This window comes from Gymnodraco acuticeps, unplaced genomic scaffold (genome assembly GCF_902827175.1).
Source record: "Gymnodraco acuticeps unplaced genomic scaffold, fGymAcu1.1, whole genome shotgun sequence".
Lineage (NCBI taxonomy): Eukaryota > Metazoa > Chordata > Actinopteri > Perciformes > Bathydraconidae > Gymnodraco > Gymnodraco acuticeps.
The window spans coordinates 2,213,102-2,231,017 of NW_022992081.1; the positions used below are offsets into that span (position 1 = coordinate 2,213,102).

Here is a 17,916-nt window from a genome sequence, read left to right on the forward strand (position 1 = left end):
AACAGATTTACTATTTCTTTATGGATATTTTCTAAATCACTCTTTTAAACTTTATTCTTGTTTTACTGTCATATAGTATTTCATAGCTGTTTTTCATATATTCTCTTATTTTTTTATAACTATAATGATCATATAAACGTGTGCCTCGGAAATAATTGTTTACATTAATGATGACCAAAACGTTTGAGACCCACTGAGATAACACTGAGAGTCCTTTAGCTCACTGAGACTCTCAGTCTGACAGGAGAGGACTCTCCTCCACTTTGTTGTTAAAAAAACTCCTTATATCCGTTAGCGTAGCTCGCTAGCACCAGAAGCTAACATCAACGATCTCCGGTACCGGTGCGCTATCTCTCTCTCTCGCTCACGCACGCACACAAAATGGCTCGTTCCACACACACACACACACACACACACACACACACACACACACACACACACACACACACACACACACACACACACACACACACACACACACACACACACACACACACACACACACACACACACACACACACACACACAGAGCCGAGCTTTAATGAAACACAGAGACCCAGACGTAATAGTACTGTATCATATTATTTTCGAATCAATAATTTTTCAAAATATGATTTATTTATTTATTTTTTATAATCTTTTTTTTTTTTTTAATAACCATTTTTCCTCCTGGTCTCTCGCGCCCCCCCTGTCATGCCTCTGCGCCCCCCTGGGGGGGCGCGCCCCCCACTTTGAGAACCACTGGGTTAGGGTCACAAGCCAAAAAAAGTTTGGGAACCACTGCTACAACACCACATAAACCTAAATGGCTTAGTATAATATTACTAGAATCTTCAGTTATTCACTTGCATATAGCGGACACATTGTGTTCTTTTGGCAGTCGACTTTATTCTTTAATCTGTGTTTTTGCTGTGATAACATCCTCACACATCCTTAAACTTGTTTTAACCCATGCACAAATGTCACTTATTCAAAGCTTCAAAACAATCATCACAATGACCCTTTTACCAAGACCAATTCCAAATAAATAAAATGTTTCTCCAGCCATAAATTGATGATAGTAATAAACATTGTGCTGTGGGCTTCATGTGGTATAGTTCTTGCCAATGCTTCAGCAGCCAAACAGTGGAAACAGCAGCATGTGTGGAGGCTGCTGAGCACACATCAGAGGCTGAGTGCTCTCTCAGTGATGACACATTGTTTTGTGTCCTTCCCAGTGGACATCACTGTGGTCCACCCTTAGGTTAAAGTGCCCTTGAGCAAGTCACTGACTGCCGTCCATGTACTGGGCTCCACAGTGACCCTGACCTCCCTGCAGGGGGGGATGCAGATGTTGAATTATTGAAATGTTTGCACATGAAGCTCATGTGATTGTGGCAATGCTTCTGTTGTCGTCTGTGGTGTCCAGTGTGCTGCTGGCGCTGAGGACAGACAGCGAGTGTTGGGGAAATATTTTCCTCAGCCCACACCTTTGACCCAGTTTATCAGTTTGTACTGCCCTCACTGATCACAGGCCTGAAACCTTGGGCTGCTGTGCTCTCAGTGTTTTGTCTCCCTGTTCCTGCCTGTTGGCGTCAGCTGATAGAGGTGGTATAGTGCTTTGCCTGTTTTATCCTGTTATGCAGCATGTTGATTATTCTCTCAGAACCAGCTAAATAAATGGGTCTGGGGTAGAGATCTTCAGAATTGGTTTGGCAACCGCTGTGTTACCTCATGTATGGAGCACATGTCTTGTGAATTCTCTGGCCGAAGCTTCAAATAAACCATCAGTGTTTGCCATCAAAGTTCCTGTTCTCCCCGAGTCTTGTCTCCATTGCTCCAGAAGTTTCCATCACAGCGAGTAGTGACTCTTTCTCAGAAAGCAGCTGATGATACTAACCAGGACCTTCCTGCACTGCTGCCTCAGTACACAACCGGGTCGCTGGAGGTATTGGCGTTGCACAGACATTTTGCGGTCATGCCCCAGTACCGGGGGATGTGCACAGAGGGCGACACCAACCTATATGAGGAAGTCAAGAGGAAAACATTTCCATTTCTGTCAAGAAAATTATCTACAAGATCTAAAAATTGTGGGATAATAACTCATTATTGTGTAAAGTGCTTTGTTCCTTGTCCCCCTATTTTGGTTAAAAATAAATTGTAATTGAGTGAAGTAGCCTTGATGTTAGCTACTGTTTTAACCTGTTAAGCCCCAAGCCTGTTTTTCAGGTCTCAGGCTCGAAAATGACATTCCCAGAATATCTTCCCTTCTAAAAGGGGTAAATTAATAATCTTTGTTCTCAAAGCAATGATAAACCTGTGAGTTGGATGTAGAAAAGTCAGTATTATAGAATTGTTTTTATTTTAAAGTAAATTCAGATTGAACATAGAAAAAAATTATATAAAATCATGATGTCCGTCCAAAATAAAAACATTACTAATAGTGAAAACCACCCTTGAATGATGGGATAGTAGACTAAAAGCTTTAGGAATCCAAACTATAACATATAAGTACCCTGTATCAAGATTGATGCAAAACAAGTGACATTTGACCTTTTTAGAGAGGTTTAGCAACAACAAAAAATACGTCTGGGGTCATTTGGGTGGATTTTCCATATCTCTGGCCCCCCTCTGTCAATTTTGATGATTGAACCATTGGAGCCAATAGAATCGAGGGGAATTTCCTAAAATCCATCTAAACATTACCATAGGTGAATAGAGTGATGCATGCCCAAAACCGGAGGCTGGGTTGTAGCTCTCACACTCTATATGAAATCTCCGTTTTTGATGGTTTTTGACAAAAATGGAATGATGGATTATCAGTAATCATTTCAAAGTGACACAGACACATTGGATTAACCTTCAGCAGCGTTTGTATAGTTGTAATGCCATTGAACACAACTTTTGATCAGAAAACAGCAAAGGTAAGACATATTTGCGGTTTTGGCTCTGTAAAGCTACGTTGTGTGTTGTCTGGGTTTGCCTTCGCTGCCCTGAGTTTTGATACTTATACCTCTAGAATATGTGGAATCTCAGCTTTAATCTGATATCTTGTTTGTGCAGATCCGATAAGTAATAAAATATGTCTACCGTGAGTTCTGTGCTAAGTGCGTTAGCATTCTTTTGCTCCTTGCTAATTCAGAGGCTAGGTATTACCCTTGTGTTTCGTTTCGGAAAAAATTGTTCATATCGTCAGTTAGCTGAGTTTCTTCCCGTTAAGTGGGTATGACACATTAATAGGTTGTTAAATGTTAAGATGCCCTGAGACACAGTTTCGTGAAGAAAAAGCCTGTAGCCGGGGGCTATGGGGCTTAACAGGTTTAGGTCACCTATTGTGCAAAATCCAACTTTTATACTTTTATACATAAACATGTGTCCCCTCTGTGTAAAGAGTTTCTGAAAGTTTCAGGAAAAAATATTCTCTCTCTTTTGTCCTGATCCATCTATATAAGAACCGGTCTGAAAATGAGCTGATCAGATTTTGGCCACTTTTTGATGTCACAATGTTTTTTTGGCTTGTTCGACCATTAGCCAATAACCAACCAAGGTAACCCCCATCCACCTTATCACCTGCATCTCCTCCTAGAGCACCATTGTGTTTTTGTTTTTTTAAACCAACGTCTCACAGAGGGGAGTGAGAATGGCAGTTTGTATGCATTTAAAGCTACAGACACAGAATCAGCACTTTTGAAACAGGGCTGAAACAGAGGGGATTGTGGGATGCTACAATGATCTGTTTGGTATTTCAAACGAAACACTTCAGAGACATGTTTACTTATATCTGAGACCTATAATATATTGTTGAAAAAGAGTATAATAGGGGACTTTTAAGGAGATGCATGGATATGAACAATTGCACAGTATAATGTAAGTCCTTGTATTATCTCTGAAATAAATGTTTGCTATAATTAGATGAATCATGTTGGAATTTTCTGTTGAAAAAGTTGATTGAATTATACTTGAGGCAGTATAGCACTCCATTATATTGTGAGAACAACTACATATAGGGAATACTTAAAAACATTACACCAGGGGTGTCCAAACTACGGCACGAGGTCCAACTGCGGCCTGTTGTCCATTTTGTATCGGCTCTCAGCTAATTCAAAACGTATAATGGAAAATGGCCCACACATGAAACTTGTGCTTTTCTTATATTGTAGTTCTTAAATGTATATTCAAACATATATTAAACAGTAGTATTCATGTGTTAATACGCCCACATTTCAAATAAATTTACTCAATTAAAGCTGAAAACATTTTCGAACAAATCATAGTTTATAAAAAGCCCAATCACTTATTTCCATAACAAGCTTGAAATAGAGCCTTTATATTTCTCCTTATTATAAACAATCTGAGGCTTCTGTTTTAAGGAATGAGCTGCAAACACTTTTTGAAACAAGATAAATGAAACCCTATGGAGAGCTGTGATTTATTTTCTCAAAGCATATTCAAGTATCAAGTAAATGTAATTTATTTGATGGATTTTGAGGCAATACACTTCACCTGGGGCCCAGCCCTTTGTATGTTTTTCTGTATGTGGCCCTCAGTGAAAATAGTTTGGACACCCCTGCATTACACATAACACAGATTCAACACCATTTTTTTTAAATTAGTAGAATGTCAGGGATCTGGCATTTAATTTACTGGTAAAGTACAGTAAAACTGTATTGACATAGTGGTCAATATAAACCTTTTATTGTATCAAAGACACAACAGACACACAGGATTTTCCATCATAATTTGATTCACTGTAAGGTCATTATTGTAAAAAGCATCTTAAGGCATGTGAAAAAAAAAACTTTGTTAAGAGAGACAATACCTCGTTATAACAGGGTGAAAAGCAGAGGATGAAGGTGCCGATGAAGAGGCAAATTGAGAAGCTGAGTAAGTCCAGCCAGAAGAATTCCACGACCACGAACGCGTCCTTGCAGCGCATCTTGCTGGAGTAACTCATGGGGAACACCAGCGCCGCCATGCTCAGCGTCCCGGAAGTGCTTCGATCTTTGAGCCACCACAGAAAAGTGTCCGGCATGTTGATGATGGTAAGGAGGATATTGGAGAAGGACAGGTTCAGGATAAAGATACCGGACACGTGGGATCTTAACTCTGCGCTGTGCATAAAATTTAGCAGCACTGATAGGTTTGTCAACAAGGAAACGACGGATATCACCACGATGAACTCTTCCAGGGGGAAATCCGGGATGCTCCTCTCTTGAGGTTTACCAGCAGTGGGGAGGGGGCTGTGCCGCTGTGGAGAGTTTGCCATGCTTTCATTTCCCCACCAACTGGTCACTTCCTTGGCGCACATGCCAGAAGGGACATACTTGGAGAGCTGTCCAGTGCCGAAATACCCAAAACTCATGAACTAAAAACACAGGTTGCTTAAGATCTATAGTAATTTAAATCAGTGTTCATTATCTTTTTTAAGGCGTCCAGTAAAAAGCTCCCCCCTGCTTTAGTCCACAGTCACTTGCCAGTGGCTTTCCAGGTTTCCAAGTGTTTACATCTCGATAATGCGCACTTTCGCTGGATGTGCATGTGCTGTTGGGTTGTTGCCTCATGTGACGCTTGAACAATATCCATGCAAGAATGCGTTATGTCAGATATGAGGCATATCATGGAGCATACACACATTCCACTTTCCACTACCCCCCTAAAAAATAAAAAGAAAGAGAGATGAGACTGTATTTCTGCATCAAAGCCCTGGCTGTGGGAGTATGTGTCTGTGGCAGTTTTCCATTTGAAATAATTCATTTGTGGTATGTGTTAAGTAAGATTTTATATTTATAAATCTCTGTGTATATTTTCTTTTATCACCTTCCAGTGGATCAACATGAACACAGAACAACAGGTAAGCTGTGATCAGGGCGACAGATTCAGTCCACCCCCCTCAAAACATCAGGTGAAGCACACACAATGAATACCTCATCTCCATAGCAACAGCAACTCTCTGGGGGCTTCATCACTCTTTGAACTTGTTTTTATTGTATCACTGATTTGTGTTGATCTGACCTCAAATGCCTGTAAGAAACCCTTTGCCAAAGCGGATTAATTAAAACATTTATTTTTTCTAAATGTTGGACTTAAATGCATCAATCTGGTTCACTTTGAGGGGGAAATAAAGAGACTACACCCATATGAAACAGAACTGTATACATTTAAACTGTGGCGAACCGTCAGGGCCTTCAAGGTATTCAGAGAATACCCTGGAACACTCAGATAAAACAAACAAAAAATCGATTTAATTATATAAATAAAATGTAATAAAATGTATATAAAATGAATAAATGAGAATGGTATCTGTGTTGTTGATCTGTAATATTACAGTGTTACGTTGATTTGTTCGTCCTTCTCCGACCATGCACTATGCATTTCAGTGGTTTTGTGTTAGAAAAGAAAGCAACCAATCAGATCTTGTTCTGGGTCTCTGGGTAGAATATCCTTCAACCAAGGTATTCTACATCCTTGATCGAATGCCCTGGCCGTTGCACTGAATGAGAGCGTACGTTTGGACTGACAGTTTGATCAACCAATCATATATTGATTTGTAGCCAATGGGCGTATTCTTTCAGAGTTTCCCTCGGTTCCAGGGTACTAGGCCCGCTAGTTAACTGGCTCGAGACAGAGGATCTAGATAAATGCCACGAAGCAATTCATGCCGTTTTATTGTTTTTAACGTTGAAATGACAAGTGCAACAGGTGAAGATTAAGTTGTTGCGGAATTGTTGCGAGTACACTTTTCAAGACGACAATTCAGTGAAAAGACGGACATTATAATGCCATGGAGGGCCGGGGGAACTGCGGCGGGGGGTGTGTGTGTCTACAGAAGGTCCAGTTGTGATAGACACGGTTCGCCACTGCATTTAAATAATCATAAAATCATAAGAACATGGCCATAACCAATAACATACCATATCCAATATGAAAAAACATTGAAACTTGTTTATTTATTTGTTTTTGGTTCATTTATAGTTGTGAGTGTGTCTGGGCTCCTGAACCAGCCTAACCTGTCTCCCTCCTCTCCCCCTGCTCCTCTTTGAGGCAGCAGCAAAGACTAGTTTTAGCTCTCAACACGTTTTTAAAGTTTATCTTACCTTTTTTCACCTAGTTAACATTTTATTTGTATTATTCATCCATATTTTACTAATCACTCCCCCTTCAAATGGAAATATGTGTTTACATAAATGATTGATTGATTGATTGAAAAGTTTATTAACAGCTTGTATATTGGGTACAGTACAGTACAGCTCAAAACATACAATTGTTAAGGGGATGCAGACCAGAGAAAGACTTTCGTCTTGTTTACATCAGGGTCCCCCATTTCCAATTCATCATGTCATTTAAGACATATAAGACATATTTGACATACAGATGGCTTATTTACAATTTACATACAGGTGGTTTTTTTACATACAGATTGCTTGTTTACAATTTTCATTTTAGATTTCGTTCTAATACATCCTAACCGGACATTTAAGACATACCAAGTCTACAGATATACAGTTAGTAACAGAGTCTAAAATGCGAGTATATACATAGATGGGGGGGGGGGGGGGAAGCTGTCCATTGAACGACAGGTTGAGATTTGTACCATTACCGGGGCCAGTTTTGCAATGCTCTCCCCCGAAGGTGCTCTTTAAGAGAGGTTTTGAAGGTAAGTATAGTTTTACTTTCCTTTACAGTTGTGGGAAGAGCGTTCCACCTTGATGTGGCATAATTGCGAAACGTGTATTCCCCCTTTTTTGTGCCAAATCTGGGTTTCACATGATTTGTGGAGCTCCCTCTGGTGTTATGATCATGGTATTCCTTGACCTTTGGGAAGAATTTTGACATGTACATGGGTACCATAGAGGTGTAGTGGATCTTGTAGACCAGGCCCATTGCAAGTAGCTGTACTCTGTCGTCTACTCTAAGCCATCCTAGGTTGTCAAAGTGGGCAGAGGTGAGGTGGGGTTCTAGATGAAAGGTCAAGCAGTAGTCTGACCAGTTTATTTTTGCGATGTTTGAAGTTTTATTTTTAGCGCCTTGGAGGTGCTATGGTACCATGACGTGCAAGCATAGTCATAGTACCCTTGAATGAGTGCTCCTGCCAGAGTTTTCAGGGTGTTTTTGTTTACCAGAGAGGAGATCCGGTATAGGAATCTAGTTCTTTGATTGACTTTTTTTATTACATTGGATGCCATTTTGTCACAGGAGAGGTTTGCCTCAAGAATAGATCCTAGGTATGTAATTTCCTTCTTACTTGTGACAATAATGTCGCCCACTGCAACTGAGAAGTCGTCGGATTTGCTGAGATTATGTTTCGAACCGAAGAGAATGGACTCTGTTGATGACCAAACCGTTTGAGACCCACAGAGATAACTTAGACTAAGTTAACTATCTAAACACTCAGAGTCCTTTACCTCACCTGAGCTGTAGTTATCAGTCTCTCAGTCTGACAGGAGAGGACTCTCCTCCACCTTGTTGACAGCTCATTATATCCATTAGCGCAGCTAGCTAGCACCAGATGCCAGAGATGGAGTACTCGAGTCCTGGACTCGGACTCGAGTCGGACTCGAGTGCCGATTTTTGGGACTCGTGACTTGACTCGGACTCGCGCACTGATTGACGCGACTCGGACTCGGACTCGTGAATTCTCACGCACGATGACTTGGACTCGGACTCGAACACAGGTAATGATGACTCATACTCGGACTCGGCTCGGACACTCCTTGGATGACTCGGACTTGGACTCGGACTCGAGCAAGTTTTCTCTGGAGTCTGATGTCCTCTGTGTCCTGTTGTGTGCACCTGCGAGGCGAGTTCACGTACTGGGCGCGCCCCCGCTGCTATACCAGTCTAAAGATGTCCAGAGACACACCTCGCATCGTGCTGTATGCTTTTAAAGATTTTATTTCCATATTGGGAAAGAGCAGCGCAAAATGCACATTATGTGGACAGAAGATAGAAGAGAAGACTGGGACAACATCGAATTTCAATCGACACCTTTCACGGCGGCACCCAGAAAAGTAAGTAGAAATGCTATTGTTAGCTTGCTAACCCACGTTAACGTTAGCCACTAAATTGACTCCACAAACAACCTGATCTCACCAGAATGCGTGACTCCACCACGCAACCTTAACACCGCATTGCGTGGTGGAGTCACGCATTCTGCTACATTTACGTGTCGGCACCACGCAAAAACCCCAATGTAAAGTGAATGAGGCTCTTTTGTCGTGGTGCACACACGCATTTCTACAACGTCCCGCAGTGAGCTTTTATTCTATAAAACGTTTTTTAAATCTACTTTATAGCTTGTAGTAACTCACAGGAGGCTTCTTTTATTTTATTTGTATTCATAATAATTTTTATTTGTCGTCAGAATGTATTATGGTGCATTAGTCACACATTTTTGTTCTCAAAAAACAGTGCATTGTGTGTAATACAACTGTGATTTTTATTAAATTAGTTAGTTTTTAAGGAAGGCCAGAGCTTCAGCTGTGTCAATAGATTGTTCCCTTTAGTTAACGTTATTTAAAAGATAATGATCATGTCCCCTTTATTGTATTACGAGCATCCATTCCCATTGGATAACGGAGAATTTTACACCCGGAAGTAAGTATTCTCCTTACAGTCGATTGATTTTACAGTGATATCTGAACTACTCATCAACTCAAAAACACCAGATTATCCTTGTTAATTACACAACATTGATTGGTTTAAATTGTATACAATGCTTTTGTATTTTCCCCTTCGATTCGGAGAAACGAATATTTGTTCGGAGTTTTTGGATGGCAGAAGACACTACACTACCGAGAATCCTCAGCTATCGTTTGGGACTACACCATGTGCTCTGTTTGACAAACCCCGTGATCAGTCCTCAAGCTCTGTGATTGGTTGACCTCCAACTGCATTCCATATGAAAAAAAACGTTTCGTAAAAGATCAAATCATACTTTATTCAGCAGTGCTTGCTTTACTCTTTGAAAGTCATCACATTAATGCATTGTAATAAATGGTTTGGCTGCATTAAATATTACACATCTATCGTAGTTCTTTATTTATCTACAGAGATCGGGCATCAGAATAGACCGGAAACTATTCTTTTACCGTTCTGTTTTAATTTCACAATAAAGTTAGTAGTAATAATCTGTTTTGATATTATTGTTTTTTATTAACTACTAGACCGCTGGGTCATGTTAAGACCATCTTTTCTGTGTTACTGTGGGTTTTTCCATCGCTTTTGTTACAAATATCAAAACAATAACAACATATATCCGTCGTAAACTAAACAAGAAACAGCAATATATTTTATTTTGTTAACACTTTAAACTTGACAGTTTTTTAACCCGCACCTCCTACTGGTTAAAGCACGTTATTACACGTTTGGAGTAATTGCAATGCAGGAAGATTATGTTGCTTTTTAATGACTGTTTAAAATGCATTTTTCTTAATGTCTTTCATTTTTGTAAAGCACTTTTGAATGTGTTATATTTGATGAAAACATTTAAATATTAAGAGTACATACAAAATAGTGGGAAAGTAGAAGGTCAATGATATAAATATAGAATAGAAAATATCAAGAAGATACTGTAAATAATATCTACAACAAAACAGTTTAGTGCCTGATAGGAGGATGTGCAAAACAGACAAACTAATAAGGCTTTATTTAAACATTAAAGAATACTTTAGGCTAAGGTCTTCTTTTAAATAAGAAAAAAGCTTTGGGGGTATCTATCTACAGATACATATTAAGCCTGACAAAGTGCTTAACGTCTAATATATTGCATGGTTTGTTTTGGAACTTGACAATCAACTTTCCTGCAATGTTAACTATGTTGAAGCATTTATTTTAACTGATATTATACACATTAATTATACTCTTATGTAGATAGTATAAGAAATGTGCAGAATATGACAGTTTAATGGTGGAGGTACACACATATTGATAGATGTCTTGTAATGCACTGTTGAGGAACCTGTGACCCAAGTTTTTCATTCATTGCATAACTACACCGTAGTTGTGTATATGATATGTCAATAAACCTTTGAAAATCTTGAAATCTTGAAAGGGATGTGCAAAATATCAATTATATGCAGTCTTTAATGAACGATTAGAGAATAACGAGTAATGAATATGCTTTATACGGATCTGCAGATAAATGTTTAGTCTTCTCGAGCACCAACTATCAAATATCTCTCCTGATTGTTGGCACTTGACAATCACCTTCCCTGAATTTTACTCAGGTGTAACTAAAGTCTGATTTAAGGGTTGTTTATATTTCACATCATTAATCCAAATCTGTAAAGTAACTAAAATAAATGTAGTGGAGTAAAAACACCACGTTAACCTTAAAGAAAGCCCTCAGGATTATAAAAGACCCCCATCACCCCAGCCACAAACTGTTCTGTCTGCTGCCGTCTGGCAGGCTGTACCGCAGCATCCGGACTAAAACCACCAGACTCAGGGACAGCTTCATCCCACAGGCCATAAGACTATGAAACACCTGAACTTAGAAACAACATCCATAACATTCATCTGGCTGCTACTTAGAACAGTGGCGAGCCGTGACTTTTCTACCTAGGCCCTCTGACCCCACCCCCCTCTTCCCTCGAAAAAAAGAAAATAAAACGTTTTTACGTCACAGCCTATTCAGCGGAATATCAAAACAGCGGCCCGGGGTGCAAAACGCATCAATGACAGCGACCCTCTACCACACAAAACAACACCATTTATATAAACACCTATCATGACAGGACACCCACAGCCAAGTAACAATTACAAATGAATTAAGTCGGCACGGCGGCCCACATTGAAAATCACTTTGACTTACCTTTGATGATCAAATCACCTAAACACAAAGTCCATCCTCCTGTCTTTTTGGATGAAGAACTTGATGGCGTCGTCATGCAGCTGATCCTTTGCTTTTAAAGCAATCAGCAATTCCTTCTCGATCGAAATTAAGGCCAAGTCTGACAGTCGGACTTGCCCAGTCGTGGACCTCGAGTAGCTTTTTATGCGCTTCAGCGCAGAGAAGGACCTCTCCACAGAGGCAGTGGACACAGGTATTGTCAGGATGATGCATGAGAGGGTGTACACCTGTTTCATGCTTTCACTCAGTCCTTTTTTGAGGAGAAACTGATGAATGTCGGCTGGGCTTTTCCCCAAAATGTCAGACATGCCGTACATCACGGCGAGTTCCGTGTGCAGTCGAGGCTGGTCGAAATATCCGCCATAGCTCTCCATCAAACTGTTCAAGGCAGCAGTTGGGAAATAGTTACAGTAATGCCCGAACTGTTGCGGGTCCAGAAGGGCCAGGAATTCCAGCTTTTTGTGGTCACTGAAGCGGTTGGAAATCTGGGTTAGCAGGCTGTCAATTACGCTGCAGTGGAGCTCCCTGTACCGTGCACGAACGTCTCCTTGAGCTCCACGGCCGCGCGGAGGACCAACCAAAGCCTGGGTTTCATCGTAGACGCTGTCAAAGTTCCCCTTCTCCTGTTCAATTTGTCGCTGTAGCTGATCCACTCTGGCCAGGCAGAACTGCATATCAAAACCTTTGTTCTGAAGTATTTCAAAAACAACATCCGAGTAGGAGAAGATAGCGTGGAAGGTTTTCAACCAAAAGCTGAAATCGAAGCTGGTAAGGAGGGTGATGTATCCATCAGAGCAATGAACAGTTTCGTCATCAAACTCTGTGTGATGGTCTACGATGTGCTCGAACACCTACGAGAGTAATGCTTAGTTTAGAAAAAACAACTTATAGACCTCCAGTAAACACTAAGATTAGCTTTCCATTTAATGTAATACTAGCATAGTTCTTTACCTTCATGTTTTTATGAGTGGGTAGTTTCCAACACTAAATCATTTCTTTATTATTGTTAATATTTCCATTACGTTCATTGTTATTATTATCTTACCTCTCTCAATTCCCTGGTCTTCTCTGCCACTGTGCACACCAAGCGAGAATGAAAGCACCAGCGAGTAGGAGCTGCCCGTGGAAGCCTATGCTGGCAAATATCATCCAGTAGCTTGGTGCGCTTTGCTGAGCGGCTGAAAAAGGTGGCCAAGCCAGAGAGGTGGGAGAAGAAGACCTTACACTCTCTTATCTTGGAAGCTCCCTTTGACAAGACGAGATTTAAGATGTGAGCATAGCAGTGAATGAAAAGGGCCTGTGGAATTGTTTCCTTAACTTTCGCTTGCACCCCATTCAATCCAGAGGCCATAACAGCTGCTCCATCGTAGCACTGCGCGACCACTTTGTCAATACAGCCACTCTCCCTCAGGAACTCCAGCAGCCGTGTAGCTATGGCCTCTGCTCGTTTGTCCTCCGTCACATCTTCGTACTTGAAGAAACGCTCTTTTATCCCATCGTCAGTGACATATCGAAGCACATATGACATCTGCGCCACGTTGCTAATGTCTGTCGTTTCATCCAACATGACCGCAACAAAAGGTGCCTTCCTCAGCTCCTCTTTCATGCTATCCGTCATTACACTAGCGACAGCGCTGATCAGGTCATTCTGAATCCTTGAAGATGTGCCGGTAAATACTGTTGATGTGGCGAGGTGTGTGTGCAGGTCGCTGTCATATTCTGCCACTAAATCCAGCAACTCTATGTAATTCCCCTTGTTTGATGAAGTTACACTCTCATCGTGACCTCGGAACGGCAACTCCTGCTTGCCCAAGTACACCACACAATTTATCAGGCGTTTCAAAATTCCTCGGTTCCTCTTCACCTTTTCATTATGAAGGATGACACCCCGGCGTTGTTGCTCATCCAGCTGGAGCTCTATCCTGGTGTCCCCAAATGTTTTAAGCCGAATAGTAGCTCTGAGGTGACCTGAAGCATTCTGATGGCGATGTGCTGATTTGGATAAACTTCCTAAATCAGAATATCCATCTCTGGCCCATGACCCACTGTCCGCACCAAAAAGCAAGCAATCCCAGCAGTACAGCTTTTGTTCCCTGGTTGATCCGGTCATCCAGTTGTATCTGGCGTAATTGCCGATATTAAAATGCCTCTCGAACCGTTTGGTTTTTTGAACCAAATTAAGCTGTGGTGTTGGTCGCCCTGTGGTAATTAACTCCAATTTATCCGTGTAACTCATTCTTGAAAAAGACTCGGTTAGTAGTTTCGCAACGATGTCATCACTATCACTAACGTGAGCCATCGTGAATGAACGTATGCTAATTCCGCCTAGCTTGACCCGTTGATATATCACATGCATAAACTTGGCAGCGCAGCGGGCGGAACTTGTCATAAAGTCCGCGATAATAAAGCCCTCCCATTTAGAGGGAAGATATGATTGGTCAATTGTACTGTCACTTGACATTACTCTCTCGTTGTTTTACTATAGAGATATTACCCTCTGTGAATCGCATAGAGGGCCAGACGAGCTTTTTTCATGTAACCCTTCACATTCAAACAGAAACTGAACAGGAAGATTCGAAGGATTTATTTCTTTGGAAATTTTATTTTAAATACAATTAAATCAAGTTTTTTCGGTAAAAATATAACACAAATAATATTTAAAAAATATATATTTAAAAAAAATAATATTTTTTAAAAATGTTTTTAAATATTATTTTTTAGAATATCTTAGGCCCTCACAGAGGGCCTAGAGGGCCCTGACGGCTCGCCACTGACTTAGAAATTATTTATCTAATATATCATATTCACAATGTAGTGACTGCTTTTTTGTCTTTTGTTTTCTTAGTTATGTTCTCTTTTATATGTGTGTGTTATGTGTTATGTGTAACGTTGCTAACTTCTTGGCCAGGTCAGCATTGAAAATGAGATTGTATCTCAATGCTTTTATCTGGTTAAATAAAGGTTAAATAAAAATTAAAAAAGATTCCAATCACTTGTATATAGACTCTTATTGCACTATTTCACTATTTTTTCTGTGTATCTGTTGTATTGTGTTGCACTGTTGGAGGAGCCTGCAACCTAAGGGGGGGGTGGGGGGATAGGACACGTTCGATTCCTGTTTTGAATAGTGTGCCGTCGATGGGTTTCATTCCATTTCAAGGTGCTTTTTGACGCTCCGTGTAAACTTCGCGCACTGCCACTCCAACATCCAATCACAGAGCTTGGGACTGATCACGGGGTTTGTCAAGCTAAGCACATGGTGTAGTCCCAAACGATAGCTGAGGATTCTGGGTAGTGTAGTGTCTTCTGCCATCCAAAAACTCCGAACAAATATTCGTTTCTCCGAATCGAAGGGGAAAATACAAAAGCATTGTATACAATTTAAACCAATCAATGTTGTGTAATTAACAAGGATAATCTGGTGTTTTTGAGTTGATGAGTAGTTCAGATATCACTGTAAAATCAATCGACTGTAAGGAGAATACTTACTTCCGGGTGTAAAATTCTCCGTTATCCAATGGGAATGGATGCTCGTAATACAATAAAGGGGACATGATCATTATCTTTTAAATAACGTTAACTAAAGGGAACAATCTATTGACACAGCTGAAGCTCTGGCCTTCCTTAAAAACTAACTAATTTAATCAAAATCACAGTTGTATTACACACAATGCACTGTTTTTTGAGAACAAAAATTCGTAACTAATGCACCATAATACATTCTGACGACAAATACAAATTATTATGAATACAAATAAAATAAATGAAGCCTCCCGTGAGTTACTACAAGCTATAAAGTAGATTTAAAAAACGTTTTATAGAATAAAAGCTCACTGCGGGACGTTGTAGAAATGCGTGTGTGCACCACGACAAAAGAGCCTCATTCACTTTACATTGGGGTTTTTTGCGTGGTGCCGACACGTAAATGTAGCAGAATGCGTGACTCCACCACGCAATGCGGTGTTAAGGTTGCGTGGTGGAGTCACGCATTCTGATGAGATCAGGTTGCCACAAAGGTTTTAAGATGTCGGGTTAGATGGAGGTAGGGGTTGATATCACATCATAGGGACCAAGTGCAGTTTTATTGTCTAGATAGATACTGTTAAAAAGCTATACATGTCCTTGGGTGATACTGCAGATGATGAGTAGCCTAGCCCTAGCCTACAATGAACGTGAACATTAGAGACTGAAAATGATCTCCGTCACGGAGGCTCCATAACACATTACTCTAATGATGGAGTTCATATATATATATATATATATATATATATATATATATATATATATATATATAGGTAGGCTGTATTGAACACTATCATCAGAGTAATGTGATCAAATCAATAAGTAAAGATTCAGCCGATAACATGAAAGCACATGGCTACTTAACATGCAGAATGTCGTCATTGTGCATGCTAAGTAGCAATGTGCTTTCTGGGGCTTAATCTTTATTGATATAATTTAAACGTTCACTTATTGGTTGTTGGACATTGTGATATTATTAAAAGCAATGTAGAGGAGCTACAGCTACATTTCAACACATATATCCACTAAGATTAATACATGAAGACTTGTGACTCTGACTTGACTTGGACTCTTCTTGGGTGACTCGGACTTGGACTCGGACTCGACTACGACTCTCCCTAGGTGACTCGGACTTGGACTCGGACTCGAAGAGTGGGGACTCGAGAGTGACTTGGACTTGTGAATTGGTGACTTGACTACAACACTGCCAGATGCTAACAACAACAATACACGTAACCGTTGCGCGCGCTTTCTCTCTCGTCACTCGCGCCACACATACACACCCTCCCGAGCTTGAATGACACACAGAGACTAATCGAGGGCATTAGTGTATGATCTGTATGAAAGTGGCCATGTCGGCAGGCCACATCATGTAGACCAGTGATTCTCAAATGGGGGTACGTTGGAGTACTGCAGGGGGTACGTGAGATTTATTTTATGTTAATAGAAAACAAATAGATAAATATACCAATTTTAGGAAAAGAAAGGGAGTTTGAGCAGTGTGGGTTTTATGTTAATAGACTAGAGTTACACATATTTCAAAACACGAAGTGTAATAACTGCAGTTAGCCTCCCTGTCAGAATGACAAAGATCCTCAGTGAAGCTCAAGCCCATGTTTCACTAAATTGTAAGTACAACTTATTAAAAAGATCAGTTCAATGCAACTAATGTCGTCTTAGTGTTATTGCATGATGTTAAAATTGGTTGGCCATGAATTTAGTGATGGATTGTAAACATTTTAAATGTAGCATGTAAGTGTTTCTCAGTTACAAGGTTGTTGTTTTAATAAATCAGACACTGATGGTGCAGCGCTGTACCTCTTTATATAGGCTTTTTTTCCTTAACAAATAGTTTTTGCGCTGATCAGGCGGTACTTGGCTGAATTTATTTTTCAAAGGGGGTACATTATTGAACAAAGTTTGAGAATCACTGATGTAGACAGCCAGTCACTCTCTGTGAGGCAGAGTCAGACCCACATTTGCGCAGCGTTGCGTTCACAATACATACATAAAGAAAAATAATCCTCAGGCCAGCAGGCCACTTAACAGGCCAGGCCATCGGGAAACCTCCCGGTCCTCCCGATGGCCAGTCCGGGCCTGTGTGGGCGGCTATTTCCCCAGTATGTCCACATTATATATTCTTTTGTCCATTGGCATGAAGGGCATCTGCATACATTTGTCCTCCCAGCAGCTCCCCAGATGTTGTTTATCCCTGCTGTCCCCAGCGGCTCCACTTATAATCAATCATTAACAGGTTTACATTGACAGTAAATGCAAATTATGTATCTAATATATCATATTCCATTTACTTGTATATAGACTCTTCTTGCACTATTTCTATTTTATTTGTATTTACTTGCACATCTCAAAACATTCTCTTGCACTATTGTATATTTTATTTGTTCTATGTCCTAAATATATTCATGTTGCACTGTTGGAGGAGCCTGTGACCTAAGTTTTCCATTGACATATCTACACGGTAGCTAATGTGCACATGACAATAAAGCCTTGAATCTTGAATCTTGAATAAATATGTCCATTACCCTTATTTTGGTACCTAATAT

The 17,916-nt window shown here is 40.3% G+C and overlaps 1 protein-coding gene across 1 annotated transcript; it reads right to left on the reverse strand.

Moving 5' to 3' along the window:
- Nucleotides 1-11,719: 11,719 nt before the first annotated feature.
- LOC117537285 (zinc finger MYM-type protein 1-like) lies at nt 11,720-14,016 on the reverse strand. The gene is made up of 2 exons (XM_034202468.1): nt 12,876-14,016; nt 11,720-12,681 (listed from the first exon to the last, which is right to left on the reverse strand). Exons 1-2 carry the CDS (start codon nt 13,938-13,940, stop codon nt 11,806-11,808), a joined length of 1,941 nt encoding a protein of 646 aa, XP_034058359.1. The 5' UTR covers nt 13,941-14,016; the 3' UTR covers nt 11,720-11,805.
- Nucleotides 14,017-17,916: the final 3,900 nt, after the last annotated feature.